General features: G+C 36.1%; 1 protein-coding gene across 7 annotated transcripts in view; it reads left to right on the forward strand.

The window, feature by feature from the left end:
* Positions 1 to 12,562: 12,562 nt before the first annotated feature.
* Positions 12,563 to 23,891, forward strand: part of LOC129255928 (E3 ubiquitin-protein ligase HUWE1-like) — an 87,497-nt gene continuing 76,168 nt past the window's right edge. For 6 of the 7 annotated variants that reach the window (XM_064096320.1, XM_064096326.1, XM_064096327.1 and 3 more), the window contains exons 1-3: positions 12,563 to 12,670; positions 18,497 to 18,576; positions 20,669 to 20,761. In XM_064096320.1, the coding sequence (XP_063952390.1) occupies positions 18,532 to 18,576; positions 20,669 to 20,761 (138 nt within the window). In that variant the 5' untranslated portion in view covers positions 12,563 to 12,670; positions 18,497 to 18,531. The remainder of the gene's footprint in view (positions 12,671 to 18,496; positions 18,577 to 20,668; positions 20,762 to 23,891) is intronic. The other variant, XM_064096323.1, reaches the window with a different exon arrangement.

The following is a 23,891-nucleotide window of genomic DNA, read 5'->3' on the forward strand; positions in this document are numbered from 1 at the left end:
TTGAAGTTCAACAATGTGGGATAGGATTAGGGTCTGATGTTGGACACTTTAAGTTAAGCCAATAAAAACACAATTTCTCCAGATTTTTTTAAATTCATCCATTTATTTTAAGTAGCGAAAATAATGTTTACAAATATGTGCTTAGTTGTAAATATTGTCTTATATTATGTCAATCGATTAAAAATATGTTGATCGCATGTACAGTACTCAAAATTACTGTCTTGCCCAGACAGACAACCTGTCCTAACATACATCAACCAGGCATAATTTTACGCACATTTTCTTCTGTGTTGTCTGTTTCCTTCAATCCTAGACCAGAGGCGGCGGAACATCAGTCTCGGACAAAGAAAGTGGAGGGGCACCTTTTGTCTGCCAAACAATAGGTGCCCCTCCACTTTCATTGTATGAGCCTGGTGTTCTGCCGCCTCTGTCCTGGACATTCGGTTTAGTTACAAGTTCACAAAAAAATTAAAGTTCAATTAAAAAGAAAACATGAATACCAAATGGACAGTAAGATCCTAGATTCAAGATCGTTCTTTAGGATTATGCTATACAGAATGGATGTGGGGGAAGTTGACCTTGACAAAATGGTTAATGTATTTTTTTTTCAAAACTGACATAGAGTTCAATTAAAACTAAAACATGAATACCAAATAGACAGTAAGATCCTAGATTCAAGATTGCTCTACAGGAAGTTCACCTTTACAAAACGGTTATTTTAAAAATAGAAGAAAAAAATATATAGTTATTTGATTTTTTAAATTTTATTTGTGATGTCATAATTTTCAAAATCAAGTTTATTTAAGTCTTTATTCTGCTAAACATGTACATAAAGTTATCAGGTATCATTCAATTTTTGGTCACTTGGTCAAGGTCAAGGGTCATTTTAGATAAATTTATTTACATGTCCAGTATTAAGTGATATTTTATTTGACTTTAATCAAATAAAAATGAAACTTGTGTGATTCCTATACAGTATTAGAAAATGGAAGCATTTAACGGTATCCCACAACTTTTATCCTTTATCCTTTTACACATAAGGTTGAAGGTTCAGTTTAACATTTTTTCTTGCCTTGGTCATTTCTTACTTACCTACCTTACCGCAAATAATGGAAGAATGCTGAATCAGCAGTCGAGCTTCCAGGTCTATCTTCTTGTCAGCTTCCTTCATGCTTCAATAAGTTTAAGGAGGCAGTGGGGCAAGTTGGTGAAAATTGACTTCTTATATCTAATTAAGAGCAGTGGGAATCATAATGCCTCTCTTTCCAGTGTCGGTCTAGTAGCCTGATTTTGAAGGTGTTTACTGTAGGAGCTTCAACTACCTCTTACATTACATGCTCACAAGATAACCTTGAGATTACGTTTACATGTATTTACCGAATTAATTGAAAGTCAACTTGATGTTTTGTAGCTGTCAGATCTATTGCACTTTGCTTTCAACCAGCATTATATTAAATAAAGACAAAGCAATACGGGATATATAGTTTCTTTATATACATTTATTATAATAACTTGATGACGAATAATACAGGAGTAAGTCTGATGGTGACTGTACTCTGAAGATAAGGATAAAATAAACTCTGTAAACTGATGTAGTATAAAATGTAAACTCTTCTGAAGCCCTAAAACCTGATCTGAAGTCAATCTCTAATCTATCTGCATGCTGGAAGCAATCAAACTGGAATTCAGAAGTGAACCCTTTTTATATGAATGGTTGGTCAAGACTCTACAGCTGTTGGTCAGCCTTGAGTCATTGACCAAAATAGTCTGTACGTCATTACTTTACTCTGAATTGAGGGAGTGGACTTTTAGTGAGAAGGATAGATGTATCGTAGTGAATGAAAAACCCTTAAAGTGTGTCCGAAGTTTAGCAGGAAGACGAATGAGTAATAATTTCTTAAGAAAGTTGGAGTTTGTAAACATACATTTTCCTGTTTTACTTCCTGTAGAAGTATTGACTAAGTATTGATTATGTATTGATATATTATTGAATACGTGAGACATGTCTTGTCATCACATAACATTAAATCAAAAGAAATGGTAGCAAATTAGTGACAGTGCCAAATAAAGCAAGTGCCAAGACTCGTACTGTTTTTCCTCAGCTCTGTAAGATTGGAATAGATTTCCTCCGTCCCCCGACTCGTGTTCAAAAAAATGATTTTCTTTTTTTACTAATTCAGCAAATGTCATGGACCAGTTCACACTGGCATGTTCAAGACTGTGCGGACTAATCTCAGCATTTTTCTGATAAAAGATTCAGATCTAGACTAATGCTAAAATGATGATACATGTATGTAAAATCTATAAAATTCAAAATGTAATGTACTAATATTTGAAATGGAAGCAAACTATTTTTTTTTGTTCTTAATATATTGTGTTGTTTGTTTTACAGACCATGATATCTACAGGAAGATTGTCAACCTGCGCTCCCAGTTTAGGCGTGAAAAACATCGTGAAGTCAAGTTTGCAAGTGAGGGGAATGCGCAAGATGCTGCATCTCAAATCAAGTGGATACACTACAAACAGCTCAAGTTTCTAGATGATTTTGTGGCTCTGAGAAACCAAAGGGTTGACTGCATGCAATACAGCCCTGGATACAGCCCAACGGTAAAACAATTTTTGTTTTGCTTTGTCATTTTTTTTCCTTCCAAATAAAGTTCAATAGATTCAATAAAATGTAGAATTTATGTTTTGCTCCACCATGGGGGGATTAGTGAAATTCATGTGTTCACACTGTTTTGAACTGCATGATAAACTCAGGACTTTGACTTTGTTACTTCATGGACTATTAATACACTTACATTATATTAATGACCAGAAACCATTTACATATTCGCCACTCAAGTCTCACCAAGAAAATCTAATCAAGATGATATGAGGCACTACCATTGTGACTTAATGACTTGCAATGTGCAGTGTCAATATTTAACCAAGAAAAATGTCTGTTTCTGATATCATAATGCATTCCTTGTTTTATATTATACCTAGAATGGATTTGGGGATTATGATGAAAGCCTAGAAGATGATGTGGAATACGATGGCCTTGATGTGGACGATTACAAAGTGGGATTAGATGACGATACAAATGAACGAACAATCGATTTGACGGCTGGTGAAAGTCCTCGGAATGAGATGCAAGCTGTGCAGAGTGAGAACTATGATTTCCACAGACAATCTCCAATGCAAGAAAGAGGCACTAAAAGAGCACGTCATGGTTATGATACGCAGCATCAGGAACTATCTGAGAGACGGCAATACCAGGATTTTCACAATTCTGCGCCCGAAAGACCTCAGCACCAAGTTGTCGAGAACTCGTTTCTGAGCGGAGAGGGTTTAGATCGCCCACAAAGTGAAATAATGCAGAGGGCCTCGTCACACATCCAAAAGGCATTGTCATGCTTTGAGAAGGCAGAAGGGACGAGCAGGTCTTCCAGAAGATATGGGGATGGTGAAGATGATGATGACATGATCTTTGCCAGATATATTGCTACTGAGCTGAGACAACTGCCAAGTAGTGATGTCAAGAGACTGGTCAAGCATCAAATTCAGAACTTGATATATGAAGCACACTGCAACCCACGCAAATTGCAATCATCGTAGATGGTATTTTACTCTCAACTCAAAGTGAAATTCTAATATATGCACTCAGTTAAGCCCACCCTGACATCAATTTTTGTGGTTTTTATAAAGCTGAAAATATTAGAGAAACATGGTAATTAAAATTTAGTAAAAGTCCAAAGAGAAACTGATTTATGTAAGTATTGGATAATATGATGTCTAGGCCTGAGTCATAATGTTTATTTTGAAAAACGTTTAAATGCTAAATCGGGCGATTACAGTTAACTGGCGGGATCGTTTTCAGTTAATTTTGTAACACCACGAAAGTCTGCATGTGGAGCTAGAATACTTCCCGAGTTTAACGTCATAAAACGATCTTTTAGAGTCAAAGCGGTGAATATTCTTCATTCTTTTGGTAGTTTCCAACTAAATCAAAACAATTACAAGGAAATATGAAAAACATTGGCCATTTCATGAATACAAAGATGTAAAATGTGAAATTTTAACTTTTGGGGAAGGTTATTTTCCCCCCTAGATCCGTAGATCTATACGGTTAAACGGTTAAATAGGTAAATGTTCATATTTTTTACAAACAGAACAGAGTTTAAGTGTTTTGACTCTCCCGTAGTGATGTCACATGAATGCAGCTGCGACATACATGTATGTCAAGTATAAATTCTGAATTCTTTAATTCATCAAAAGTGAAAAACACATTTTATTTATGAGGCATCACAAAATAAAACTTTTTACAAATCCATAAATGTTATTTTTTCATGTTTTGTTAAAGGAGAATGAAACCCTTGAAACCAGCTGAATCCATATCAAAGAGAAAAATCAAAGAAACATATTGTTGAAAAGTTTGAGGAAGATTGAATTAATAATAAGAAAGTTATGAGCATTTGAATATTGAGATCACTAATGCCATGTAGATCCTCCCATTGGCAATACGACCAAGATCTGTGATGTCACACACGTACAACTCCCTCATTACTTTAGTACTTATTTCACTTATATTCTCACTTTTATAGAGTCTATCACAAGGTGAGGTGTTCTCTTTATGAGAGGACAAGTGCAGAGGTTTCACAACATTATATCATTCATGAATCGTTTGTCATATGATTAGAATGAGCAAAAAGAGATGTTTTGGGGTATATTTTCAGTGTCCAAAAGGGGAGAGTTGTTCATCTGTGACATCATATATCTTGGTCGCATTGCCAATGGGAGGATCTCCATAGCATTAGTGATCTCGACATTCAAATGCTCATAACTCTTCTATTGCTAGTCCTATTTTACTCAAACTTGTGTTGATCTTATTCTTTGATTTTTCTGCTTTCACAAAAGCTAACTTGCTCCAAGAGTTTCATTCTCCTTTAAAGTCAACTTGATGTTGTGATGAGCGTCCTCTTAAAGTTTTTATCCAAATGAAGATTAAGGTTCAGGTTTGTAGACCAAATTTGGGCCCTTTCAATATCGGGTGATGGTGTAGGATTTTTAAGTTTTACCGACAATTTTTGTCTCACCTGCATAGCAGAGTGAGACTATAGGCGCCGCTTTTCCGACGGCGACGGCGGCGGCGTCAACACCAAATCTTAACCTGAGGTTAAGTTTTTGAAATGACAGCATAACTTAGAAAGTATATGGACCTAGTTCATGAAACTTGGCCATAAGGTTAATCAAGTATTACTGAACATCCTGCCTGAGTTTCATGTCACATGACCAAGGTCAAAGGTCATTTAGGGTCAATGAACTTAGACCATGTTGGGGGAATCAACATCAAAATCTTAACATAAGGTTAAGTTTTTGAAATGTCATCATAACTTAGAAAATATATGGACCTAGTTCATGAAACTTATACATAAGGTTAATCAAGTATCACTGAACATCCTGCATGAGTTTCACATCACATGACCAAGGTCAAAGGTCATTTAGGGTCAATGAACTTTGGCCGAATTGGGGGTATCTGTTGAATTACCATCATAACTTTGAAAGTTTATGGATCTGATTCATGAAACTTGGACATAATAGTAATCAAGTATTACTGAACATCCTGTGCAAGTTTCAGGTCACATGATCAAGGTCAAAGGTCATTTAGGGTCAATGAACTTTGGCCAAATTGGGGTATTTGTTGAATTACAGCCATAAATTTGAAAGTGTGTTGGTCTAGTTCATAAAACTTGGACATAATAGTAATCAAGTATCACTGAACATCCTGTGCGAGTTTCAGGTCACATGATCAAGGTCAAAGGTCATGTAAGGTCAAAGAACTTTGGCCACGTTGGGGGTACATGTATTTGTTGAATTGCCATCATATCTCTATAAGTGTATTGGTCTAGTTCATAAAACGTGGAAATAAGAGTAACCAAGTATCACTGAACATCTTGTGCGAGTTATAGTAGTTTTCAAAATCAGCACTGCTGCTATATTGAATCGCGTGATGCAGGTGAGACGGCCAGAGGCATTCCACTTGTTACAATTTGAAGTCTCCTATGACAGATCATTTTATATCACCCTCTCTATTGCTGTTATGATCTTGAGTATGTGCAACATGAAAGTGTGATGTACTGTGTACTATGATACTATCTGTGGTAAAAGTTCATTGCACTCTGTACCATCTCAGATAAAAGTTTACTGCACATCTGTGTATTATCTCACCTAAAAGCACTCTTATAAATATAGAAAAATGCTCAATACCTACATGCTTGGTCAAAGCCAATATACACAGTACTACACACACACACACAAAGCAAACGGGGGCTCTTGCCCAGGAGAGATTGTACTTCTTAACTTCTAAGCTTTGCTTGAATTCAGCCATTAGCTGTTTGTTGAAGAGAAGTATGCTTCCATTTATATCATTCCTTTTATATATACAACTAGACCATTCCCGATGTGGAATATAAAGCATATTTTCATTGGAGAGTCTGGAGAAGAAAACTTTTCTCGGCCCCATTGCATAAAATATACTATTATGGTAACTTCCATCCAGTGGTAACTACCATGGTAACAATGCTCATCAGCCAGTCAAAATAAAAAAAATCCATGGAAGATACCATTGGATAGCAAAGTTATCATAATGGTAACTTTTATGCTGCAGGTGTAAAGATAGCTTCATTCAGAATGCTCTGGAAGTTATAGTTTGTCCTATCACCTTTACCAAATTGATGGTAAATATTTGTTTACTATTTATTACATAAAACACAAACGCTCATAATTTCTTTACCTTTTTTGGTTACTTTCATACTTTATTAGTAAAGTAAAGCAATCCAAACTGTTCATTTAATCTTGATTTTTGTTGAAAGTGTGTCAGTTGGGGCTACAAATTTTACATAAAGTTTATGAAAAATATATATAAAAAAGAGGGCATCTTGAAAAGTTAATATTTTCAATTCTCATATTCACTGTTTCTATCATTTTCATGTGAAAGAAAAAAAATAGATGTCACTTTGTTAAATTGCACAATGATTTCTTTGTATTAGACCAATTACTAACTTCCTGAAGAAACTGAAATAATTGATTCAAATAATGTAAAGGATGAATATGAATTTGTATGGACATTGTTAATCACTGCCTCATCATGGTTGATATGTTCATCAACCAGAAATGTATAAATGATTTAAAGAGTCTAGGGTCCCATTGTATAAAAATTACCATAAACTAACTTTTCCATCCCCATCCATTGCAAAATTTCATTGAAGCCTTGATTTTGATTGGCTGTTGAACCAGGTTACCATGGTAGTTACTGATGGTTGCCAAAGTTAACATAAATAGTAACTTTTATGCAAATGGGCCTCAGACACATGAGTATTTGTCAAAGAATTCACTGGCCACCACATTCGGGAGGAATTGAAATTGATAAAAAAAAAATATAGGCATTGAAAACTAAAGGTTCCATAGATTAAAATCATTCAATTAAAGACAGTTCCCCCCCCCCCCTTCATAATGCTCTTGCCAAGTTTGATGCGTTCAGGTCTAGGTTTTTATACCAAAAAATTAAATATCCTGATATTTTTTTGATTTCACATTGACATTCAGTAAATGTACTTTATTCATAATTTTCAAAGCAAAAAGTTTTAGTACCGGTAATCAAAATATGCTTTGTAAATTTCATTGGAATTCTATTATATACCAAAAAAAAAGAAATTATCTTGAAGAGATTGAGAATATTCTTTGCCTGGATTCTTTGATTGGTTATATTGGCAAACACCATGTTATACAAAGTACAATTTTAATGCAATTTAAAATGCATATTTTGATTACTAATATTAAAACTCTAGATATAAAAAAAATTATATCGAACAAAAGAGCAATTTTCATAATATATCAAAACAATATAACCAGCCATGATCATTGCAGTATCAGTGAATTATGTGTTAAGGTACAATTGTCTAATAATAGTCTCATTTATTGTCTAAATAATGATACAATATCAGTGTGTTCAATGCATTATTATATCTTTAATTTTAGAGTGCATTATATTTTATGAAGGATTATGTTACAATTAGAATTGTTCAAGTTGAAAACATCCAGTGGAAATTATGCCATATGAATAATTAGCTGTGAGGGTGTAACAGCCCTCTGCAGTTAACTCTGCGTACATGTATATCATTGCATTTTTTATCAATTTTTCGGAAAATGTTTTTCCATGCAGAGTTAAAAAGTTATAATGGGAAAAAAAATTGTGTCCTAAACTATCTTTTAATACTTTAAGATTCCATGATAACTTGCAAAGACACAAATTTGTTAAGGGGGGGGGGGGGATAAACTACTAATTCGAAATAAATGATAATGACACTGTTTTTATTCAGCGTGTCCTTGAATTACTGTGACTTGTACCTCTGATATTTTCTAGTAAAAAGAACCTTTTTTTATTAAAAGAAACTTCTTTTCAGAGTGATCTAACTTGCCTGTTAATTGTTATCATTTTATGGGTACAGGTATGCCAATTTTGCTTTATTGCAAGAGTTTGTTTCAGTTGTATTTGTTTCATTTTTGTGCTTGTTTAGGTTTTTGTGGTTGTTGAATTTCTGCATTGTAAAATTGTGCCATCCTTGATATTTCACATGCTCCACATGTATAACTTATACAGTGTGTCCCATAAAATGGAAACCAGGTGGGTGTTTTATAAAGCTGTTCGTAAGTTAAGAGCGACTTTAAGAACGGCTGGTGATCCTTTCTTACGCGCAAAACCCTCGCCAATGAACGTTTTGGTGTATGTACCATTTACCACAAGAAAGGATCACCAGTTGTTCTTAAAGTCGCTCTTAACTTACAAACAGCTTTATGAAACGGCCCCCAGGGGTGGTATTCTAGAACACTGTCATAACTTTTGTCATAAATTTTGTCATTTCTCTACGAGATGTGACACCGCTATGATTCTCACAAATCGGTATTCTGAACATTGTCTTTTCCCTGTCTCTCTAAGTTCCCGCCCATCTTTTCTGAAGCAAACCAAACAAAATCATTGTTAGTTCCCAGTGGGAGCCATTCTAGCCAATAGGAAGGCCCCGTGGCAGGTAGAGCGTATAACCAATACAGTTGCTGGCATCGCGCAACTACGCATATATTGATGCGCTTAATTACAAAGAGAGACAGGGAGCTGTGAAGGATTTTAGAAGAGAAGTAGAAAAAGAAGGAAAACAGAGAAAAAAAGGAGGAATAATTATGTAGGGCCTAACTAAATGTAGCATGAAAAAATAATTTTGAAAATTGTCATGGATGATGAGTGAAACTAATACCACAATCTAATCTAAATTATATCATTATATGCTTGACATTCAGTCGGCAGGATAACAAGGTATTTGGTACTAAAAGATGACAAAATTTATGACTGCTACCCCCCTGTCATAACTATTGTCATATCTTTTGCTTGTATAAAAGGATCACGCGTATTTATGGTGCACGCTAAAGAGAAGAGACAAAAATTTATGACAATTTTTGTGACAAAAGTTATGACATCCACCAGACTACCGATTTTGTCATATCTATGAGAAAAGATAAAATATGGAGAAAAGACAATGTTCAGAATACCGCCCCAGGGTTCTAATTAATTTTTTCCAGCAAAGGTATATGATATCTGTTTATTTACATCATTATCACCATCTTAAACGAAACCAAAACCCCAAAAGAGAAGCAATCTTATTGGAAAGAGTAAAATGAGAGGAACAATTCAAAACAAGTTTCATAAAAATCAGTTATGAAATAAGCAAGTTATGGACGTTTAAATTTCAGATATTCCTCATTATCTTTCAAATCTTATCTTGCCTCCTTCTGAGCACAACATGTGACAAGGGAAAATATAATTCACACTACATATGTCAAGGTCAGGAGGAGATTATTTGAAATATGTAAAATAAAGGAGAAAATCTGTGTACAAAACAAATGGAGAGTTGTCCACAAAATCAGCCATTTTGAAGCATGTTTGCCAATTTGAGGATCAAAGTACAAGACTTTTTAAACGTCCATAACTTGCTTATTTCATTACAGATTTTGATGAAACTTGTTTTAAATTGTTCCTCTCATTTTACTCTTTCCAATAAGATTGCTTCTCTTCTTGGCTTTTGGTTTCCTTTAAGTGTGGTACCTGATTATTTTGATATCTGTTATCTGAAAACAGATTTCTAAAATGCACTGTATTACTACCACTCAGGCTGTCTTCTGCATATTTCTTTGTGTCACAACATTGACAATGGAAGGTATTTGGAAAACAGAATGGAGTACTGCAATCCTATCCTCCAATCTGAGGCTTGTCAGTTGATTGTAATATCTCTGTGTTGTGGGCATGGCCCTGGGAAGCTGAGGTGCTGGGGGTGCTTTGAACAGCACCCCCAAAGTTTCTTGGAGGTGCTGCGTGTATTATTCTCCACTAGGAAGCACCCCCAGGTATTCTGAAGATGTGTAAAAAGGTAACAAAAATGACCTTCATATTCCAGTGAAACCCTTATTTTTTATTTTTGGGCTTTTCAAATTTCTCGGGACTAATTTGACCTCCTTTTTGTAGTGAAAACCTTTGGGTTTTTGTTTTCAAATTTACATCAGCACCTTCAGTAAAAAAAAAAGGGGAAAAAATAATTCCCAGGGCCCTTGTTGTGGGGGTGGGTGAGTGTGTGAATATTTGTGTATGTGGGTGTTTGAGAGAGATAGAGAGAGTCGATAGATCCTTGCAATGTTTGTGGAATTGAATGGATACTTTTCCCCAGAAAACTTTGCTTTGTAATCATATGAGCAGAATAGTGAACAATTCATTGAAATTGATTGAAAAATATTGAAATCTCAGGATTCTGAATGATGCTGTCAGCAGACCCAGATTTACAGGATGGAATGAGTTAGCTTTGCCCATCTTTTTTGCTTAGATGATTTTTTAAAAGAAACTTGAAAAAAATTGTTTTAGGGGAGGCTTGGCTTGTAAAAAAAAAGATGAAGAAAAAATACCCCCCCCCCCCTTCCTGATAAACCCTTAAGTTGATCCATGACTGGATGCCAGAACCCAACTTTATCTGTTTATTTTGTGGTGTGACATTACAAAATATTGCAGATTTCATGTTATGAAATCCTAGAGAGAAATGGACTCGGGACATAGACTCACCTTTTTGCCTATAAAAGTGCCCATCATTTTCACAAAATAGTGCAAGATTCAGTACGAATAGCATTATCACCCTTTATTTAAGTTAATTATTTGCTTGTAAAAACGAGCCATTTCTAAAATATAAATAAAAATAAACAAATGAATGAATAAATTAAAAACAATCGGCGGGGGAAAGCTTCAAGTGCATGGAACTCGGGGTGCTTCGTGTACTATCTTCCACATGCAGGCAGCACCCCCAGGAATTCTGCGGCATGGACGGTTTGAAAAATGGAGAAAAAATAACCAAAATGACCTTTATTTTTTAACAGAAATGCTTTTTATTTTCTTTTTCATTCTGCTTGTCGAATTGCTCGGAACGAAAATGACGTGAGTTTTGGAGTGAAACTTCTTTTTATTTTTTGCTTGTCAAATTGACATCAGCACCTCCTGCAGGGCCATAGGCCCTATACTGATATGAGAGCCCCTAGATTGTCCTTTTTACCTGACCCGTTTTTCGATCACTTCTCAATTCTTCCCTCTTTTGCTTTTTTTTCCTTTCTCCCAACTTCCCTTTATTTATTTCTTCTATTCCTTTGCTCCTCTTCTTCCCTCTTGAGTCCATTCTTTCTCCCATTCGTTCAATCTCTCTCCTTTACTCTCTCCTTTTCCCTGCTCTTCCTCCTCTTCCTTACTCTTTCCTTCGATCTGTCCACTCTCTGTTTCCTTTCCTATATTTATAAGTGCTTCTCTTTTTCCGAATGTTCCCACTTTTTTTTTTTTAATATTAATCCTTAGAAATTTAAATATATGTATTTTTTATTTATGTTCTTTTCTTTCCCGGCTCTCCCTTTCCCAACTTTTTAATTCTCTCTTTATTTCGTTCCATTGTTCCTCCTTCCTTACTCTCCCTTTTCCTTCTTTTTGTATTGATGAGGGGGGGGGGCTGAGTTCCGCGCCTGGATGGGGAGAAAACTGCCAAAGTTAATACCGTGTTAAAAAAGAGCACTATGGTCGTTTGCCGGGCTGTTTGCACATTTGATGAATAGGGTATCAAAATTATCAAAAACAGAGGGAAAAGAGGTATAGGCCTACAATGCTCTACCCTGGTTACCTGGAAAGGCTAGGGCCTACATATTTCACTCTATCATTAAAAAAATCATTGTATTCCTATGATCACTTAGGATGATGGACTGGACAGCCGGCACCAAGATTTTCAAGGGGTGGAGTCTGGGCAAAGTAAACATTTTCATCGCATTCACATGGGTCACATCACCCCCACTCTCTCGATCATTTCCATCTCCAATTGATAAATCGTAAAGAGTGCCAAAATTACCCATTTTGTTGTTAAGTAAATTTGTTTCTATTTTTATGAAGGACATTCCTTTTAAAAACGAAATAAACATGTAAAATATACATGCATAACAAAATGAAGCAAGGGCCAAGGTCAAGCTCAGATCAGAGAGCAGCGCGGTCAAAATGCGCTGCGCGAGCTAGCTCGAACATCCGGGACTTTTCAAGATTTATGTATGCGGATCAATATGGCGGCGATTACATGTGAGTCGTCATTTCTGTTTTTCTTTCTTGTAATTACCTTAGAGTTTATGGTTGGTAGTCTTTAGGTCATTGAATTATAAGTTAAACATATATGTGTCATAATGTACCTGCTTAAGTTTTATTTAGCCATTAATTTCTCAACATAAAACATTTTTGGTGCGGCTGTGTGTCGGTGAGTCTTGACTCTTCGTGTGCGAGTGCAGTGCGACTGCGAGAATCGAGTCTGCAGAGATTGAGATTGCGTGGTGTGTGAGGGCAAAATGCGTGACTGAGTGTGAGGTCTGAGGATTTGCATTGGCAATTGCATTGGTGGGTTCGTTTGCGGCTTGGGAAAATGAGTTGAAAATGGATGAATTACATTGAACTTGGGATGTTTAAGTAGAATCTGTGTCTTATTAGTCTTACTATTTTAGCTAGAGTAGAAATACGGTACCTCGTCGGAGTAACTTCACAAATGGTTACAATCCAACAATTATCGTTTATGACTATAATTAAGTATGACTATGAGACTGAGAGCATGTAAAACGTAGGTTATAATTTCTTAGATTAGAACGAGGCATTATGCATCACACACATGATACATTATTACATGACAAAAAAAAAAAGATATTATAACCTCGGTCTCGATCGACCATTTTGTTTTGAATTTTAATTAAAGAAGGAGAGGTAGCGAGACAGAACTTTTCGTTAAAGTGATGTTAGACTAGAGTGCCGATTCCAAAACATCGCAAATTGCGCATGCGCGAAAATCGCAGCTCAATTCATGATAGGACTATAGTAGGGTGTCTGGAGAAAAAAAGATTTTTCTTATTTCAAGAAAATATCACATTTTCTTTGTGAATTTGAAGAGAAATGACCTTCAGACTGACAGAAATGTAACATTTAAAAAAAAAAAATCCAATTATTGGCTGCAAAAAAGAAGAATGAAATTGGGTAAATTTTCAGCATTTCTCTGCCATAGACTGTGTAGTTAAGAAATGGACACACACAAATCCAAATTTTTAGCTTCCGAGAGCTGTTATAAATTTATTATTAATGCCAAAAACTTGCCCATAAAGAGTCCAATAGGATTTTTTATGCTCTATCTGATGGTATGATTTTTATAAAGATTTAGAAACCAGATCACAATGAAAAATTGCGACAAAGTGAAAAAAATTGTGCAAAACAGAAATTTCATTTTCCCATAGAAAACGCATGGAGAAATGGCAATCTCAACACACACAAAAATAAGGGTTTGCAATTTATCTCTAAATCCTTATTTAAAATGATCATATAAACTTGTCCTTACTGTCAAAAGAAGCCCCAGATCACATTTTTCTAGTAGCCTGAACTTCCCCGAAAAAATGTGCCATATTTTCCCCTAAATTAGCCTGTTTTATGCTGACACTTTTCAGTGTGGCTTCAGACACCCTAACTATAGATCGGGATCGTTTCACATTTGCATCAGATCTCGATCTAGGGACTTAGGGTACCTCAGGCAAGGGTTCGGATAGGCTCCACTACAATTCACTACTGCTACCCTCCGCTCCACCTATCCGAACCCTCAGGGGACGAACATGACAAATGCTCACCCCAAAACCAAGACAAACTGTGGCACTTTATGGTGAGAAAGCCAACAAATGAAGACCTAAACATACATTCAGCTTACTAGTACTCTACAGTTACTAAACTTACCATCGGACACAGACTCACTCCTTGCCCTTTCTTGAAAACGTCTCAAAACCAGTGATTGGAAGCCGAATCGCAGTACCCCACATGTATTAAAATCTCTGCCGAATCAAGAATGGTGAAGGCGAATTTCCCATGCGCGGAGGTCGCGGATTGGGCGCATGACAGGGTCGGAATTACACGGGGGCGACGGGCGATCAGCTGGTGATTGTGACAGCGCTGATTTTCGACATCGTCGAGTCGGAGTGCGAGATGGATAAGTTTCTAATTCGAGTTCAACCTGGCTCTGCCAAACGGCCAGAGCCAGCGCCAGAAGCCTCTCTAAATCGAGATACTGTTGAGAAGGATAAGCCAAAAAAGAAACAGTACTGTAGTACAGAAACAATCGACAATAAAGTCTTGGGGCCTCGATTGGCTTGAATCTGAAGTGTGTGAAGCTGAAGGCGACTCTGGTGTACTAGCGTACCTACGGGGGGGGGGGGGGGGCAGTCTGCCCCCCCTGACGAGTCACAACCCATGCAAAAGGTAATTGCTGATATGCGATAAAAAAAAGTAGCCCCATGAATTAGATAATAGCCCCAAGATATTCATTGGTAGCCCCAATGTAAAAAAAAAAGTAGCCCCTAAAAAAAAAATTAATTCCTACCCTGGCGCATGAATATTCATATCCAAAAGATCGAGATCTGTATGTAATGATGAAACTTTCAAAAGAAAAGGTTAACATGGACGGCATCTTAAAGCACATTCATGAAGCGGAGGAGGAGGACTTGCCATACAAATTGAAAGGCAAGCAAATTAAGTCCTTTCCAATAGTATCAAGTTAAAAAATACATTTGCCATCCTCCCGACTGGTTATGGAAAAAGTAAAATCAGTAGACTAGCCGGGGTAATGAAGGAGCGCCTTGAGCACCTAGCAAGGTGGATAGGTGTGCTGTGCAAAATCCTATATTTTTATTGTTATGGAATTCATAACAAAGTTCTAAGAAAGGTAATCTACTTTTTATTTTATAAGTTTTTATTGGGTTTTCATGATTTTGTGTAACAAATTACATATAAACAATACAAGTAATTTGAAAATAAAAAGAAATAAAAAATAAAAACGTAGCATACACATTATTAGTTTACATTAGAAAATGTACAGCTTATCAACAGATAATACATGTAAGTGATAAACATGTAGTAAAAGCAGTCACTTTGTCTCTTCTAAGTATTCCTCATCCCTTGTAGTATAGTAAAGACAAGAATGTAATAACAGAGTGATAAACATCAGATGATTTACCTATTATTAGAGATTAACAAAATTCCATCCTCAGAAGGCATATTAAGATATTCTTCAGTTACAAAAATTAATAATGATAGACTGCATGGATGAGAGCATATTTTGCCTTCTTACTATATTTCTGAAGATCACGGAAGGCCTGAAGGAACTTATGGTTTCCGATCATGGCTTATATTTTTGTCATTGGGTCAGGTGTCCCAGATGTCTCAAGATCTGACATGTTCAATATGTTCAGTTCATTTATTCATTTCTAAAAAGGCAATGAGGACAGATATATATACATAGAAAAATAGACATGGGTGTAATGTCATCATCACCTGTGTTGTCACCACGTTGATTGTCGCATCCTGTTGGCTCTGGTTGCTTTGGCATCGCCCTTCCGTCTCTGTGCCTTGACCTTTGAGATTTGGGGGTAGCGGAGGTGCTTCTCCAGCGGAAGAGACTGTCCACCAGAAGAACCTGAGGTTGATGGTGTTGCATCCCCAGAGGGACCAGGGGCCTGAGTGCTTTCATCATTCCCCTCCTCCTGTACTTCTCTGTACACAAAAGAAGGTGCTAACCTCTCCTTTTTTAGCAAACTGCTTGGAGAATGGGAAGATCCCTGTTGCTCGAAATGCGGACTTCACTAGCTCCTTCCTTCTGCTAACTTCGTCCCAGGGTCTCCTGAATACCCTAGCAAATGTGTACTTTATTACACACTGGCACGGGTTAGCCTGTTGAAGTTCACGCTCGGCTCGCACCCATGCTGACTTTAAGAAAGCCACATTGCAGGGTTGGATTATGTGGCTTGCATGGGCTGGAAGGGGATACAAGTTTATTCTGGCATTGTTGCACAGCTTGTCAACCTCATATATAATGTGGCTACTATGACCATCAACAAAGAGTAGCACTGGTTTTGGTATTTCATAATCTTCGACCCACAGGATGAAGCTATTGGCCATATACTCGAAGAACACTCATTATTCATCCATCCACTTTCACTTCTCCCAGGCATGCTTCGGGTCCATCCTTCAAAGGATTTTCCTTGAACAGGCCTGCTAATACAATTGCAGTGGAAGAACGCAGATGCCGATATCATCGGTAAGACGGTGACCTGGGATTTGTTGCTCGACCCAACGGAGCTGTACAGTACAGCTCCCCTTGGTGGCTATCACTCTGGACACCTTCCCACTCATAGGAAGCCACTTTCGTCACAGTTGAAGATTTGTCTGGGAGAAGTGAGAATAGAAGAGCACCCCTTACTGACAAGGTAGTAATCCAGGTCTTCATAGAACTTGTCCATCTTTGCCTCCGTGTCCACCGCTCGTTCGCCACCAAGCAGTTCCGGCTTCCTCTCTGACAGCTCAGGATGTCTCTTGAAAAACCCCTTTAGCCACTTCTGTCCTGGCATGCCATCCTTGAAGGGTGTTTGCCGGTTATCTTCTGTTACTTCTTGACAGTCTATTGAATTGACCAATGAAGATAAAGTAGGGATAGTCGTAGTTAATAATTTTCTGGACATGATCGCGGAGCCAAAGTACATGGGTAGCATTCTGACAATGAAACCTAAGTATGTCAACCATATTCTAAATTACAATTTTTAAACCGCATTTCTTGTGTTTCGGCTGAGGCAGAAGGGCTTGGGTTCAAAATCCAGAGGCTTCAGATCAAGAGACGTATGGTATCTTTTCTTGGCGTTTAACGATTGAAAGTAATGGAGCAACGTAGATCTGGTGCAGCGACAGTGACTGCCGGGCCCACGATTAAATAAGTTAAATGAATTTAGAGTGGACATTGAAATACAAAATACAAATTGAAATTATTTTCTGTGTTACCATTATTATCATGATCAATTAACAATTGTTATTACCATTATTTTTATCATTATTGTCATTATCACTATCATTATAATCTCAAACATTATCAATATTGTTATTTCATCAAAGCCTAATAAATGATATCAAAGCATAAAACAACTCATAATATAGAAAGAAATATGTTGCAATGGACAAAAGAACAGCAACAAAAAGAATGGTTTTTGAAAATGTTAATTTCAGACAAACGCTTTTTGTGAATATTGATGTTGTGGTTATGATTAGTAAAAATACATAATCAACTCACCTGTTGTCCTTGCTCTGGACGTTGAGACGCCTCTTCTATCCTACCCTCATCGATAAGATTACTTACCACATCTGTTCTTCACCTCGGATGCTCATCCAGACCTATATTCTTCTTCAACTCTTTTGCTTCTCATTACCCGTTTTCATTTTCTTTACAGCCCTTTCAAAAAGTCATGTATGTCTCCTTTATTCTTACTCATCTCCTCTCTCTTCCTTGACCAATTCATATAAACATTTTACTCTGTTTCTTCTTCATCAGTGATACTTTGGACTCTTGATAGCAATACTACAAGGGAAACGAGTATTCAATTCTGTTCATTTAACATCCTTTAACATAAACAATCACATTAACAAGAGCAAAAATACAACAACCGAAATTTAAATCAATAAAGAACGAATAAAAGAACTTGATTAACCATATTTTGCAAAAAATAAATAAAAGGGTAGAAATGTAATAAAAAGAAAATACAGTGAATGTTTTCCAAACACATAATATGAAATCCAGCATTATTCAAACTCGTTTATGATTAGGCCAACCTGTTGTAATTTCAGTCCGTTAATGCCGAATCCTTTTCTGGCCATCTGCTGGGTCCATTTGGCTATCTTTGCCTCCTCTTGGAAGTTCAAATAAGGGTATGGCCCTTGAGTGGATTTAATGGGCGTCTTTCCGGCGACCTGAGGAGGTAAGGTAAGGGCATGGTGCTGATATATGAAAATGCTATGAATTCCTTGCATGAAGATGTAAAAATACATTTTATTTTTATTGATCTCCCAATTCAGTCTCCTGATTGTGTGGTTCACAAGGAAGATTCATCATGAAGATTGACAGGAGTAAACTGAAGAAGAGCACATCTGAAGTGGTAAGTCATCCAAGTCCCTGTCACATCATTCCATGCAAGCCTTGTGTTTGACTTTTTTTGCTATCTTTAGGTCGCCTGCATTGACAGTATCTCGCATGCAGATGCCCACAGGATCGCACGCGGAAAAGTTTTGAACATGCTCAAAACTTTGTTGCGGGTGAATTGCGGGCAATCACCTGCAATTCACTTGCAAGGCTTGCACGGAACGATGTGACAGGGCCTTTAGGTGTTCATGGATAATATTTGAATTTATTTTTTTCATTTTAACTTCTATAATGGGAATATTACTTCATACCCTTCCTGATATACTAGTTTTTTGTCTCACTTGCATAGCAGAGTGAGACTATAGGCGCCGCTTTTCCGACAGCTGCGGCGGCGTCAATATAGAAAACTTAACCTAAGGTTAAGTTTTTGAAATGTCATCATAACTTAGAAAGGATATGGACCTAGTTCATGAAACTTTGCCATAAGGGTAATCAAATATTACTGAATATCCTGCCCGAGTTTCAAGTCACATGACCGAGGTCATTAAGGTCAATGAGCTTTGGCCATGTTGGAGGTAATTATTAAATTGCTGTCATAACTTTCAAAGTTTTTGGATATAGTTTATGAATTGTGGATATAGGGGTAATCAAGTATCACTGACAAGTCTTAGGTCACATGATCAAGGTCAAATGGCATTTATGGTCAATGAATGTGGTATTGTATCATTACAGTCCGACCTCTCTTATCCGGCCTCCCCTTATCCGGATCTCTCTATTATACGGACGCACACTTGCCGATATTTTTTTAAAAATTCAATCTAGTACGTGAGGAAATGAGATTTCAATCTAAACTCAATCCTATACGCAAACTCACTTTGATTACATATATTTTCCAATATAGTCTACCTACAACAATATTATTTTTCTTGAAAATATCTCACCCAAATCACCGAAAGAACTTAGGCATGATAATTTCCAGTAAATCAGGGCGCAGCGCAAACATTTCATCACATTTCTCTTTTTGCTTCCCGGGAAAAATAACACATATCTCGCTAGCTAACGTTAGGCCTCAATACGGACAGCGCCATCTATCATGTTTGAGCCTATAGCCATTATAACAATGGCTGACATTGTGAAGCTGCGATACCTGCCGCGATGATCTAATTGTAAAACTTAGTTTCATCGAGTCATTCTCTTTCTATCGAGGTATGCTCGATGTATACCTCAATCATTTTAGCAGGTAAATTATCCACCAGTTTTGGCCATCGATCGATTTCATTTCCGTAAAAATACCGCCTAAAATTTGCACTGACACTGCAGTGAATACTGTCTGTACGCCCACTACAATATTTACCGCTGTTGGCCTGGGGAGGCAGCCAGCAGCGCATCTGCGCATATTGGGTCTCCCAGATCCGGATAAATCCCTTATCCAGATTGGTGCTGGTCCCAACGTGTCCGGATAAGAGAGGTAGGACTGTATATGAATGGTGTTTTTTGTGAATAAGTATTTTAGAGTAGTTTTCATAGTCGGCACTGCTGCTATATTGAATGCAGGTGAGACTGCCAGAGGTGTTCCACTTGTTTTAATTCTCCGAAATTCAAGAATAGACAGACAGCAAGTGCTTAAGCTTACATACTGATTAGTTTCCAAGATCTTCATGATCAAAAATTCCTGACACATCAGTACAGTCAAACTCTGTGTGTCACATGCTGCTGTTCTGCGGCCGTGCACAAGCACGGTTGACGGCAATCCTTGGTAATTTGTCCCTTTTTAAGATAGTTTATCATGTCTTTCATTTGAATAGAATTTCAAGCTATCGTTGATCATTTCTAGGAAAAGATTGTTAACCCTGACTTTCCAACTGGAACAGTTTTTTTTTTTTTTAGATTTCCACAGTTATTCTATCCCTTCAAATTTGATGCATTACTCCTTTTTCCAAAGCTTCATGAATTTGAATTGATGTGTAGTAGAATCTTTGTCATAGGGTCATTGTGAAAGTTTTTTTTTTTTTTTTTTTACTTTCCTCTGAAAATTGGTTTTACTTTTATTAATGCCCTTTTCATACATTGTAAATATTGAAAATGATATCCTATTTCCATATTTACAGCCCTTCGACTGCCAGGCTTTGATTGAGAGACTAAAAACCAGTAGTGATCTCCTGTCAGAGCTACAAGGAATCAAATCTTGGAACTATGGCAAGGTAAGTAATAAAATTATTTCATGAGGAAGTGGTATTGGTACATTGGCTAAAGGTTGAATGATGGCATGCACATTTTTAAAGGGGGTCATGGGGTTATTTTTTGGTGGGGAGGGGCACAATAGCTCACCCAATTGTGTGCAAAAGTCTATACTGTACATGTGTTATCTACATTGCACTGGATGTCTGGCATAATATGCAAATGGTAAAGTGTGTGTGTAGGTTCCGTATGGGTTTATTTATGACTTTCGTCATGATGTTTTACGTTTGCTTCCATGTGCTTGTGCAAGTGAAATTGTTTTGCAGGTGTTTTGATCATGTATTCTTGATTAATCTGGAAATAGTTTCCACGGTCTGTGTTTTTATAGTTCAAAGTTATTGTTAAAAAATTATCAACTACATTAACATGATTTTATCCAGCTATGCCTGTTCTCATCATGAACTATTGTGTTCTACAAGTGACAAACTGTCTGCTGTATTATTAACTAAGTTACAACTGTCCTACTAGAATACCAGTATGACTGATGTGATATGTTTTTGCTTGAATCCAGCCAAACTTTGCATAATATACTGTGAATGGGGCAGAGCAGGCAACTACCGTACACTCAAAATGTTATTGATGAATGCATTAAAATTTTTAAAACATTAATTTTTTTATACAAAAATATTTAATTTTCTGAAAAAAATTCTGATCAACATCTAGTAATGATAAAGTTCTACTTGGTTGAATATCATATGAAACTTCTATAAATTAAATTCTTAAACTTGATAATTGTGGTGAATTGTATTTGTATTCTTAACTGGCAGCATGGGTAGTGCACTGGTGATCCGGTTGGTTTAACTCAGCCCTTATTATTATTAGTAGTAGTAGGAGTAGCATTTGTTTACAAGAGTCTTGTGGGTTGTCGAGGTGAAAGGTGAACTGTATCAATTTGGTAAATGACAGAGAATGTGCAGTGGACCACTATATAGGGTTTACTTTTTCTTACATGAATAGTGCAGTGGGTTCTTAATGTGAAAAGCTTATGGCCTCCATTTAACATACTGTACTATCCGGGAGACAGTGTTTTCCACCTTTAAAGTAGTCTCCAAATACTTAATAAATAATTTTATTGTTCGAATTGTCTTTAATCATGGAGCAAAGCACTTCTAATGCTCTCATTTTTTAAAAAGATATACATGTATATATAATAAAATTGACAATTTTTTGTTATTTTCTTAAATAAGTACCGGTACTGCTATTGAGGTCATTGCATTGTTTCAGTGTGTTCTTTCCCCCTCCAATTTCCTTGCAGTTATACATGCACATGTACTTCACGTACTCATCCACAAAGGACAAGTCCACCCCAACAAACAGGATTTGAATAAAAAGAGAAAAATCCAACAAGCAAACACTGAAAATTTCATAAAAATCGGATGTAAAATAACAAAGTTATGACATTTTAAAGTTTCACTTAGTTTCACAAAACAGTTATATGCACATCCTGGCTGGTATGCAAATGAGAAGGCTATGATGTCATCCACTCACTATTTCTTTTGTATTTTATTATATGAAATATGAAATATTAAAATTTTCTCCTCATTGTCAAGTGATACGATTAATTCCTCCCTGAGCATGTGGAATTAGCATTGCTTAATATCATATTGTTAGGTCAAGTTGGTCCTTATTGTTAAATCTATAAAAAATGAAATATTGTATATAATTCAAACGATAAAAAACAAAAGACATAGTGAGTGATGGACATCATCGACTGAGTCACCTAGTTGTGCATATCACTGTTTTGTGAAAAATAAGCGAAACTTTAACTTTAAAATTTTAAAATTAAAATAACTTTCTTATTTTACATCCGATTTTGATTAAATTTTCAGCACTATGTTAGTTTGATTTTTCTCTATTTATTCAAGTCAGCATTTTCCTGGGGTGGACTTGACCTTCAATGATCATAAATAATTCCATTATTTTTCAATTTGGGGGCATATTTGTGGTTTGAGTATTGTTTATTATTTTTTAGGATTTTTTTGTTCAGGTGTAATTCACTCTACGTACATGTATTGCTACCCTGTTCCCTACTTATTATTGCACACACCAGCTACATGTACATGGATGAGTCATCTTGTGATGTACTGATCACAAAGATTATCTGTCTATAAATAACTCATTCAGGGTACATGTACATGACTGTGTTGTGAATTGGTACTGTTTATCAGTTCAGACTGATGTAGATGTAGGCCTACTCTCGCCTACATGTAACATGTACAGTTGCTTGTGTATATTATTAAGTCAAAATGAGAGGAAAGATCATGATTTGCCATGTCTAAATGATAAAACATTAAATACGTGCACTTTGAAAGGTCAATTTTAGTATTTGCCCTACTGGTATGAGGTTTACAAGACTAGGATGTGTGAATACATGTGAATATTTAATATTCCTGATTTCATCTACACAATAACATTACATGCTGTGGATTTTTTCATTGCAAATATGGTGCACTTTATTTTCAGAAGATAATTTATTGTATAGACTTTATTTATTTCTTCTTTATAAGAAATTCATATTCCTTTAATTCTTCCATGTATTTGTGTATTATTTTGAATTAATTATCAACACTCAAGTTTTTTTATGAAGCCTAAGTTAATCAGTTTATTGTTCTTACATTTATCCATGTTAATGATTTTATAAGAGTTTTCTCTACTTCCTGAAAAATGATGATTCACTGAATACAAATTTAAAATATATTTGTTTGTTTTGTTACTAAACAATGCATATTATAGAGGACATATTAAATGCAATTATTTATTCAATCAGTATTAATGCCTTTGTGAAGCTTCAAGTGCTACAGAACAGGGTAAAAGTGATTGGAAATATATCAAATTTATTCCAGTCTTGCAAGCATGAAGTCTATTCTACAACGTTTAATTGACTGATTCTTTGTGAAAATATTATATTTTTAATTAAAGGTCAAGTCCACCCCAGAAAAATGTTGATTTGATGAATAAATGGAGAAAATCGAACTAGCATTGATTTGTACAATATTTCATTTTTACAGATTTGACAATAAGGACAAACTTGACTGAGCCATATAGTATTCAACAATGCTAATTCCACATGTTCAGGGAGGAATTAATCATTGT

This window comes from Lytechinus pictus, chromosome 3 (genome assembly GCF_037042905.1).
Source record: "Lytechinus pictus isolate F3 Inbred chromosome 3, Lp3.0, whole genome shotgun sequence".
Taxonomy (NCBI): domain Eukaryota; kingdom Metazoa; phylum Echinodermata; class Echinoidea; order Temnopleuroida; family Toxopneustidae; genus Lytechinus; species Lytechinus pictus.